The 11,572-nt window shown below is 40.3% G+C and overlaps 1 protein-coding gene across 1 annotated transcript; it reads left to right on the forward strand.

Annotated features, from left to right (window-relative positions):
- The first annotated feature begins 236 nt into the window (after nucleotides 1-236).
- LOC128705942 (putative uncharacterized protein DDB_G0268364) lies at nucleotides 237-10,989 on the forward strand. Its single transcript, XM_070082028.1, has 6 exons — nucleotides 237-475; nucleotides 1,334-2,455; nucleotides 2,519-2,538; nucleotides 6,270-6,871; nucleotides 8,040-8,063; nucleotides 9,372-10,989. Exons 1-6 carry the CDS (start codon nucleotides 252-254, stop codon nucleotides 9,471-9,473), a joined length of 2,094 nt encoding a protein of 697 aa, XP_069938129.1. The 5' UTR covers nucleotides 237-251; the 3' UTR covers nucleotides 9,474-10,989.
- Nucleotides 10,990-11,572: the final 583 nt, after the last annotated feature.

Here is an 11,572-nt window from a genome sequence, read left to right on the forward strand (position 1 = left end):
TCTCTTTAGATGGAATAAGTGAGTAGCGGGTCAAAAATCTCCAAAACAAGTTGTCACTTGATCTCAGTTGATCTTATTATGGCAATGTAGTTAATGTAGGTCAGGTGACTGCTTATCTCCCTTCCAACTGAGTAGGCTATGTGATGTTGCACAGTGATATAGGTAGTTTGTCTTTAATAGTTTTTCCTTTCATTTTTGTGTTTACGTAAAATTATTGAGAAGAATTTTAACTATTCATTGAAAATATTTGAATGTTTCCAGGTGAAGCAGGCAGTAGTGTAGGAGGGAAGCCAGCTTCTCTCGAGGTGTTCAACCCTTCATACTCCCGTACCTCTTCCAATACCTCGCTGTCACAGCCTCCGAACCCTCAGTTTTCTCATCACCCTCATCACCATCAACAGCCACAGCAGCAGCAGCAGCAGCAGCAACAATTGCCACCACCACAGCAGCAGCAACAGCCCCCAGTCCGCTCCAGGTTAGTAAAGCAAGAAACCTTGAAGTACAGTAGACCATTGGAAAACTAGGTGCGTTCTTGAAAATTGGCATTTATTATTATTTTTTCCTAATGCCTAAAAAAGGCCAAACAACTTTTTTTTTTTAAATGTTGTAAAACATAAATTTTAATGTATCTGTATCTTCCTTTACATTGTAGTTGATGCTTGTTGACTTGGAAGCTTATAAAGAGGGTTGATGTGACCCTTCTGCGCTGAAGTGGATGATTGTTGTAGTTTTGGTATTGATATGGATGCAGAGTTGTCTGTAGTTGATGGCTGTACTGAACTAGCCAGATATTTCATAATGCATCTGCTCTGCTTTTTCATGCAGTATTTTATAAAGGCATCATCACCTGTTCCAGACTTTCACAGCATTACTTATAGCATGTCAGTGTGCCCTTTTTAATGGAAAAGCCTGCTAAATTAGCAGTAACATGGAATTTCTCGCATAACTCCTGCAGTATTAATTGTTTTTGTTCAGTCATCGTGTTCTTGCATCTGCCTCTAATTGGGAGTTGACATCGTCCAGTATTTCTCTGCAGTTGCTTCATCAACGCCTTCTAACAGTTCGATCATGTCATCGTCTGCGTATTTTGAAAGCATTCATGTCACAGTCCTTACCAGAGTCAGTTTATTTGACCTGACTACTTTCTGAGGACAAATAAGAAAACTGATAACCACATAGGCCATTATTTACCCAAGTTTACATTCATGGTTGATTGAGGCTTTTCCTGCCATGTTGGAGACCTATATAAAGATTATTTTAATGTGCATTTCACTGTATAAGGAAATAACATTGAAAGAGGTTTGCTTTAAAACATTGTATGTACAATTTGCAGGTCAACCCAAAATTTGAGTGATGGAAGCTATCCTGGTCTTGTTGGCCGTCATCCAAGTAACCCCAGCCTTGTGGTGGAAGAGGAACGCTACTACCAGAATGTGAACTTTCATCAAGGCCCCCAAGACTCGCGCATGGGGTCAATACGTACTCGTCCAATACAGGCACTACCAATGAGTTCTCCAGCATCACAAGACTCTTCCGAGCATGTGCGACCTGATCCTCGGGCAGACCATCGACCAGCTTCGGCTTTCTTGCAGCGAGAAGATTTAATACAGCACAGATCAGAATTACACCGTCCAGCCTCTCAGCGTGAACTTCGTGCTGACGCAAAGATGCTAGAAATGACAGAAGAAGTGCGACGACGAGAGGAACGGGCACGACATAATGGCCATCCACCATCATCTCTGCCACACCGATCCAGCCAGAACCAGCCACCTCACCACGTGCCAAATTCTATCCCTACTGCAAGTACTCCCTTCTCACCTGATGGTTACAATGGCATACAGGGTTTACCAAATCAACATACTGCTTATCACCATACTCAGTCACAACCACTTAGTCCACAGGGCACAGTGACAGGGCTCCAGCAGATTCCTAGGCATGCCCATCCACAATATAGTACGCATGGACAAAATTTATCCAGTAAGCTTCCTCCTCCAACAGCCCCCAAACCAAAATCACAGTCTGGATCCCAGGGTTCTGTATTACCTGAAGCTCCAGAGAAACCCTCACGGCAGTTTGGATATGAAGGAAGTAATTCAGTTGATGGACCTCCAAGACCGCCACCACCAGAGGAAGGGTATAGAGAATCTCCTCCACCACCACCACCCCCTACTTCAACTCATCCTCTTCTTCAGGGCAACCGACCTGCTTCCACTGTAGGCCCTTCAAGTCAGTTACCTAGTAAATCAGCCTTCAACAAGACCAGTCCATGGGATAGAGAACAAAAGGAACTGGTAAGAACTTGTGTATACTTTGTTTTTTCTCATAATAATAATAGTTGTAATGTGTGTCACAAAGCTAAAATCAAGATTCAATCTTTTATTTTTTTATATTTTTGCAATAGCTTGTTTATAACACCTTATGGGCTTGTCAGCAATTATGAAAGCCTTTTTTCTTAGTTTAATTTTTAGCATGTGTATGCATGTATACTCACACATGTATATTTCTTTCAACACACCAGCCGTATCCCACTGAGGCAGGGTGGCCCAAATGGAAAAATGAAAATTTCTCCTTTTAAATCTAGTAATATATACAGGAGAAGGGGTTACTAGCCCCTTGCTCCTGGCAATTTAGTCGCCTCTTACGACACGCATAGCTTATGGAGGAAGAATTCTGTTCTACTTCCCCATGGAGATAAGAGGAAATAAACAAGAACAAGAACTAGAAAGAAAATAGCAGAAAACCCAGAGAGGTGTGTGTGTATATATGCTTGTACATGTATGTGTAGTGTGACCTAATTGTAAGTAGTAGTAGCAAGATGTACCTGAAATCTTGCATGTTTATGAGACAGAAAAAAGGACACCAGCAATCCTACCAACATGTAAAACAATTACAGGCTTTTGTTTTACACTCACTTGGCAGGACGGTAGTACCTCCCTGGGCGGTTGCTGCCTACCAACCTACTACCTACAATTCTTTTCTTCTTTCAACACACCGGCCGTATCCCACCAAGGCGGGGTGGCCCAAAAGGAAAATCAAAAGTTTCTCCTTTCACATTTAGCAATATATACAGGAGAAGAGGTTACTAGCCCCTTGCTCCCGGCATTTTAGTCGCCTCTTACAACACGCATGGCTTACGGAGGAAGAATTCTGTTCCACTTCCCCATGGAGGTAAGAGGAAATAAACAAGAACAAGAACTAGAAAGAAAATAGAAGAAAACCCAGAGGGGTGTGTATATATATGCTTGTACATGTATGTGTAGTGTGACCTAAGTGTAAGTAGAAGTAGCAAGACATACCTGAAACCTTGCATGTTTATGAGACAGAAAAATGGACACCAGCAATCCTACCATCATGTAAAACAATTACAGGCTTTCGTTTTACACTCACTTGGCAGGACGGTAGTACCTCCCTGGGCGGTTGCTGTCTACCTACCTACTACCAAGAATATATGTATATATATATATACATATATTCTTGGAGGAATAACATGCACTGGTCAGGGATCAAATAGGAGTGAGGAGCCGAAGAGACCCATGTGAGTGTGGGGGAGGGGTACGTGAGGCATTATAAAATGAAAGGGGGTAAAGCAGCTGGAACTGATGGGATCATGACAGAAATGTTAAAAGCAGGGGGGGATATAGTGTTGGAGTGGTTGGTACTTTTGTTTAATAAATGTATGAAAGAGGGGAAGGTACCTAGGGATTGGCAGAGAGCATGTATAGTCCCTTTATATAAAGGGAAAGGGGACAAAAGAGACTGTAAAAATTATAGAGGAATAAGTTTACTGAGTATACCAGGAAAAGTGTACGGTAGGGTTATAATTGAAAGAATTAGAGGTAAGACAGAATGTAGGATTGCGGATGAGCAAGGAGGTTTCAGAGTGGGTAGGGGATGTGTAGATCAAGTGTTTACATTGAAGCATATATGTGAACAGTATTTAGATAAAGGTAGGGAAGTTTTTATTGCATTTATGGATTTAGAAAAGGCATATGATAGAGTGGATAGAGGAGCAATGTGGCAGATGTTGCAAGTATATGGAATAGGTGGTAAGTTATTAAATGCTGTAAAGAGTTTTTATGAGGATAGTGAGGCTCAGGTTAGGGTGTGTAGAAGAGAGGGAGACTACTTCCCGGTAAAAGTAGGTCTTAGACAGGGATGTGTAATGTCACCATGGTTGTTTAATATATTTATAGATGGGGTTGTAAAGGAAGTAAATGCTAGGGTGTTCGGGAGAGGGGTGGGATTAAATTATGGGGAATCAAATTCAAAATGGGAATTGACACAGTTACTTTTTGCTGATGATACTGTGCTTATGGGAGATTCTAAAGAAAAATTGCAAAGGTTAGTGGATGAGTTTGGGAATGTGTGTAAAGGTAGAAAGTTGAAAGTGAACATAGAAAAGAGTAAGGTGATGAGGGTGTCAAATGATTTAGATAAAGAAAAATTGGATATCAAATTGGGGAGGAGGAGTATGGAAGAAGTGAATGTTTTCAGATACTTGGGAGTTGACGTGTCGGCGGATGGATTTATGAAGGATGAGGTTAATCATAGAATTGATGAGGGAAAAAAGGTGAGTGGTGCGTTGAGGTATATGTGGAGTCAAAAAACGTTATCTATGGAGGCAAAGAAGGGAATGTATGAAAGTATAGTAGTACCAACACTCTTATATGGGTGTGAAGCTTGGGTGGTAAATGCAGCAGCGAGGAGACGGTTGGAGGCAGTGGAGATGTCCTGTTTAAGGGCAATGTGTGGTGTAAATATTATGCAGAAAATTCGGAGTGTGGAAATTAGGAGAAGGTGTGGAGTTAATAAAAGTATTAGTCAGAGGGCAGAAGAGGGGTTGTTGAGGTGGTTTGGTCATTTAGAGAGAATGGATCAAAGTAGAATGACATGGAAAGCATATAAATCTATAGGGGAAGGAAGGCGGGGTAGGGGTCGTCCTCGAAAGGGTTGGAGAGAGGGGGTAAAGGAGGTTTTGTGGGTAAGGGGCTTGGACTTCCAGCAAGCGTGCGTGAGCGTGTTAGATAGGAGTGAATGGAGACGAATGGTACTTGGGACCTGACGATCTGTTGGAGTGTGAGCAGGGTAATATTTAGTGAAGGGATTCAGGGAAACCGGTTATTTTCATATAGTCGGACTTGAGTCCTGGAAATGGGAAGTACAATGCCTGCACTTTAAAGGAGGGGTTTGGGATATTGGCAGTTTGGAGGGATATGTTGTGTATCTTTATATGTGTATGCTTCTAGACTGTTGTATTCTGAGCACCTCTGCAAAAACAGTGATAATGTGCGAGTGTGGTGAAAGTGTTGAATGATGATGAAAGTATTTTCTTTTTGGGGATTTTCTTTCTTTTTTGGGTCACCCTGCCTCGGTGGGAGACGGCCGACTTGTTGAAAAAAAAAAAAAAAAAAACAAAAACCCGCTCAGCGACTTCGTCCGAGACGCGTCCAATGTGGGCCCTCAGCCAGCCTCACATGTGCCGCCCGTCCCATTGTTTACCAGCCAGCCTCCGCGGTAACATTCAAGCATACACTCGGAATATTTCGTATTATTACAGTGTTTTCGGTGCTGTTTCTGGAAAATAAGTGACCATGGGCCCCAAGAAAGCTTCTAGTGCCAACCCTGTGGTAAAAAGGGTGAGAATTAGTATGGAAATTAAGAAAGATTTTGAAGGGTTTGGGGCTAACCCTGAGAAGCCTATGCCAGTTGTGGAATCCATTGTGCCTACTTCAAAAATTAAGGAAATGTGTGCACAGTGGGTTGAACTGCAAACCTTTATGGATGAAAATCACCCTGACACAGCTGTTGCAAGCCGTGCTGGTGACTATTTCAATGACAATGTTATGGCCCATTTTAGGAAAATCTTAAAGGAACGGGAGGTACAGAGCTCTATGGACAGATTTGTTGTGCGACAGAGGTCCAGTGACTCTCAAGCTGGTCCTAGTGGCATTAAAAGAAGAAGGGAAGTAACCCCAGAAAAGGACTTGCTACCTCAAGTCCTAATGGAAGGGGATTCCCCTTCTAAACAGTAAGAAGATAATGCTCTCCCCTCCTCCCATCCCATCAATCATCACCAGATCTTCAATAAAAGTAAGTGTCATGTAATTGTGCATGCCTTTTTCAGTTTGTGTGTACTAAAATTAACATTTTTTTGTGGTAAAAATTTTTTTTTTTCATACTTTTGGGTGTCTTGCACGGATTAATTTTATTTCCATTATTTCTTATGGGGAAAATTAATTCGCATAGCGAACATTTCGCATAACGACCAGCCCTCTTGCAAATGCGGCGTTTTCAGCAGCAACACCAAGAACAGCAACAGCAGCAACTTCAGCAGCAACAACTTCAGCAGCAACAACTTCAGCAGCAACAACTTCAGCAGCAACAACTTCAGCAGCAACAGCTTCAGCAGCAACAACTTCAGCAGCAACAGCTTCAGCAGCAACTTCAACAGGGAGCTGCTCCTCAGCATCCACTCTATCAACATCAGCACCATGCAACACAAAGGCTCGACACTCTTGTTGCTACTCCATTCCACACACAGTATAGCAATGGTCCAATAAATGGGATAAGAGGGTCCCATAATAGTTATCCAGACAAAACTGGAATCAGTGAAGTCAGCCATCGTTTAGACACTGGAACAGCTGCAGCACAGCACAGCCCTATTCCACCAGAACGAGGCTCTTCCTATTCCATAATGCAACAACAAACAACAGTGACTACACAGCCAGGAACAAATAATCGTTACAAGGGTCAGGAAGTATCATCTGCAACTATCAAGCGTGTACAGTTCTCCGAGACCACAGCAGTAGATGCTCACATCACTTATGACAATAATGCAAACCAAGAAAAAACACCACGGCAGGACCCTAATGTAAGTTATATATAAAAAATTTTTCTTAATACATATTTTAAGAGATAGGAAGCCTAGCATGTTTGATTTTTTTTTTTTTTCTCTCTCTCTCAACAAGTCGGCCATCTCCCACCGAGGCAGGGTGTTTGAAATTATTAGTAGCAAATGTTTTTCTGGTAAGTTTTATGAAGGAGTGTTGCTATAGTAGTATTACAGAGCCCCATCAACTTAGCATTTTATATAATTTTTTGTTTGCTGTAGTGAATAACACCATCAAGAGGGTCCTTATTAAGCCTTTCATTCTGTCGCATAGATCTACATTATTGATGCCAGGGTCTCTTGCATAGATCTACATCTTGAGCTCGGCTCACTCAGATAAGCTGAAAGCCGTAAATTTTGCTTAGAAATGAGAGAATGGGTCTGTACAGTGTGTGTACACAGTTTAAAAAAATTCTGCCCTGCATGGTGCGTGAAGTGTTTTCTAGGATGGTTTTATTAGCTGCTTATTGGTATCAATTGATAGAATGGAAGACAAATTACTGAAATAGAGATCATTTTGGTTGGTTCCAGAACTGAAAGTAGTTTGAAATTGGCCTCAAAGTAGCAGAAAATATTAAAATTTTTCAGATTTTCCTGAGGACAGGTAAGGTGGCTCCTCCCTTACACCCCCTGATCTGGGTTTTTTTTTTTTTTTTTTTTTAGGTCTTATTCAATTATTTGGACACCATGGTCAATTATTTTTGGTTATATAGGAGAAGCCTAAGGATGTGTTAATTAACAAAGGAAATTTTTTTAGTTCCTGAAATGTCTGCAGTGTTTATTTTGGACTGTTTTTAAATTGGAATTTGTTTTTTAATTCTGAGTAAAACTGGCCAGATTACTTCTGTGCACTTATAGGGTAGTTTTCATAGTTTGTGCTCAATAGCTATATTCTGTTTGTGATCAACCATCATGCATAACAGTTATAGAATTACATCCTAGGTAGACAAAAAAAGGACTAAATCTACTTTCAAAAACTGTCACAATGTCACTTTGGACGATTAAACTAAATTTTTAACGATGAGCCATAAAGTCAGTGATTTTTAATTTAAGCTAAAAGGTTTTTAATTATAATAGTTAAGCAAATATATGGATGGCCTGTATTTGTCTAGACACATTTCATGTGACCTACCCTCTTTTCATTTTCAAGCACATCAGATCATATTTTCAAAAGGCAAGTGTACATGTATATCTTTTTTTTTTTTTATCATCATACTGGCCGATTCCCACCAAGGCAGGGTGGCCCGAAAAAGAAAAACTTTCACCATCATTCACTCCATCACTGTCTTGCCAGAAGGGTGCTTTACACTACAGTTTTTAAACTGCAACATTAACACCCCTCCTTCAGAGTGCAGGCACTGTACTTCCCATCTCCAGGACTCAAGTCCGGCCTGCCGGTTTCCCTGAATCCCTTCATAAATGTTACTTTGCTCACACTCCAACAGCACGTCAAGTATTAAAAACCATTTGTCTCCATTCACTCCTATCAAACACGCTCACGCATGCCTGCTGGAAGTCCAAGCCCCTCGCACACAAAACCTCCTTTACCCCCTCCCTCCAACCTTTCCTAGGCCGACCCCTACCCTGCCTTCCTTCCACTACAGACTGATACACTCTTGAAGTCATTCTGTTTCGCTCCATTCTCTCTACATGTCCGAACCACCTCAACAACCCTTCCTCAGCCCTCTGGACAACAGTTTTGGCAATCCCGCACCTCCTCCTAACTTCCAAACTACGAATTCTCTGCATTATATTCACACCACACATTGCCCTCAGACATGACATCTCCACTGCCTCCAGCCTTCTCCTATTCACTTATATAAGCACTGTAGCTGTAATGATTCTGAATAATGTGTCAGCATTTTGGATTATTTTATTAATTAATTTAATAGTTTTGCTGTCACACTAGTAATCAAAATTCTTCAATTTCTTTTTTGCCTTTTACAAGTACAGTGGACCCCCGGTTAACGATATTTTTTCACTCCATAAGTATGTTCAGGTGCCAGTACTGACCGAATTTATTCCCATAAGGAATATTGGGAAGTAGATTAGTCCATTTCAGACCCCCAAACATACACGTACAAACGCACTTACATAAATACACTTACATAATTGGTCGCATTCGGAGGTAATCGTTATGCGGGGGTCCACTGTACATCCAGATACAGCATATGATGTCGACATCTATTAACACCTCCAACTAAGCTAGAAAAAATCCTTTACTTCATTATGCATGCTGAAAAATGTTTGGTGTCACTTATACATTTCTCTTTAAAGCTATTTTTGTTATAGTATTAATTTCTCCAATTATTAAATTGTTAAAAGACACTGCTTATGGAAAATGGCATATATCTATTGTTCAAAACAAGTAAGACTGTACTATGTAAAATGGAGTATCTTCTTAACCATTCTAATACACTTCAGTCATATCCAGCACTGACTAGAGTTGAAAAATTAATGTACAAATGGTTTTAATTCACAGAACTTCATCAATGAGGCAGAAACTCTCATGAACTCGTCACCCACTCGCATTGCTGGAGGTAGCACACCAGGTGTGATTGGGGCTCAGGAAGTATATAGGTAAGGCTAACCTTCCAGACTTACAGATTTCAAGGCATAGTCCTGACCTCTTGTTACTTGCAAGCTTGACATTTTATTCTCAGAATTTCTGTATACTGTATATCGAAGGTGAAACCATAGCTGATTAACACAGCTGCAGCAAATCAACTGTATTGCCAGTTCAACAGTTAAACTTCTTACTGTAATCCCTCTTTTTTCATAAATTATTACCTCTCGATGGAGCTTCCTTGATGCTAGCAAGAGGCTCTTGATCCAAGGAATTGAACCTGATCTCCCCTACCCTGGATAGAACCTGATCGACTCCTATTACCTTAGGTGCTGTACATCTCTAATGGTTAAAAGTTTTCCCATTTCCCCCATGAATATAATAGTCATATGAGGTATCTATTTTTGGAACTTTGCTGTCTAATGCCTCACTTTGAAAAGTAAATTGTTTACAATAATTGTTCTACTTCAGATAGTTGTAAATATTTAAGAAAAAAAGCTCGTTTAAAACTTATTTTAAAGCTCAAATAACCCACAAATAAAGGAGAAACTTTAAGACATCTGTCCATTGTCTCAGCTTTTCAGTGTAAGTGTGGCTTATTTGTGAATTGTTCTATCCAGGGTATTGTGACTTTCATTCTTAATTTAAACAATGTTTTACATCATACTTCTAAATTTTATTACATAATTTGTTGATAAAGTGTGCATATGTGTGTGCACTCACCTAGTTGTGGTTACAGGGATTGAGTCCTAGCTCCTGACCCTGCCTTTCAACTTGCTGTTTGCCAGATTCACACACTCCTAGCCTTGTAGATAATGTTATAACTATTTAAACTATGTAGGGAATCTTCCTCCACTTCTTTGTCAAGGTTGTTCCACTTTCTGACTATCCTTAGTGAGGAAATACTTTTCCTACATCACTGTGACTCGTCTGTCTTTAACCCTTCCACACAGATCTGTTATTGATGCCAGGGGTCCCTCACATAGAACTGCATTTTGACCACTGTTCTCTCAGATAAGCTGTGGTGGTAAATTTTGGCCTAGATATGAGAGAATGAGTCTTTGTGGTGTGTGCACAACATAAAAAAAATCTCCCATGCGGAGCGTGATGGGAAAAGCAAATACAGCCTTTCCTCACTTACCGATGCACTCGTTTACCAAGAACTTGGGTCATGATGGGCAAAACAGTGTCTCAGCATCAAGCATCGCAATCTCCTTCCTACAGCCACTCGGTACACTAGCTTTCACAGTCTCCAAGACTACATACTGTATTTGTACAAATTTCCTATTGTTTTTCCTCTTGGAAGTGGAAAATGGAAGAAATACAAAACAACTTCATAGTAAAGGGGTTAGTGATACATTTCAGCATCAAGCAATCTCCAAGACTACATATTTTGTCTATAAATTTGTACTTTATTGTGCATCCCATAGTAGAAGATAGTTAGAAGTGCAGTAGCACTTTAAAGAGGAAAATGGAAAAAGTATAAAAGTTCATAATAAAGGGGTTAGCTCGTGTGTTCGTACGTGTATTTACATTTTCGGTGTATCGTGGCAGCTTAAGAAATGATTAAACTCGGTGAACAAGGTATGTTGATGGTAATAATAATAATAATAATCACTCTGGAGTGCTTTAAATGTCAGCTACCGAACCTATACAACATATGTATGACATTTAAAGTGCTCCAGAGCGAATATTAAGTATTATAAATTATTACCATCAACATACCTTGTTCACTGAGTTTAATCTTTCCTTAAGATGCCATGAGACGGAGAGCATAGCATATGACTCGGAAAAAAAAAAAAACGAAAAAATCACACTATTCTTGCATTTTTCTTGTGACAGGAGTGATCTAGGAGTGTTTGCCCTGATGGAAACACTGTTTTCTTTTGTTGTAGATCAAAAGTACAGACGAGAAAACGTATCTATCTTATGATCTTATCCCAGAGCAGCAGCCTCCACCATCTACCCCATTCACATATGGCATACATTATTCAATTCAGCATCTTTATTACAATTCTAGGGTATATATCATGTTTCTGATAACAATTTGGAATAAGTGTGATAGATAACCTTTATTACTAACTCTCTCTCTCTCAACACATCGGCCGTATCCCACT

Source organism: Cherax quadricarinatus, unplaced genomic scaffold (assembly GCF_038502225.1).
Source record: "Cherax quadricarinatus isolate ZL_2023a unplaced genomic scaffold, ASM3850222v1 Contig6177, whole genome shotgun sequence".
NCBI lineage: Eukaryota > Metazoa > Arthropoda > Malacostraca > Decapoda > Parastacidae > Cherax > Cherax quadricarinatus.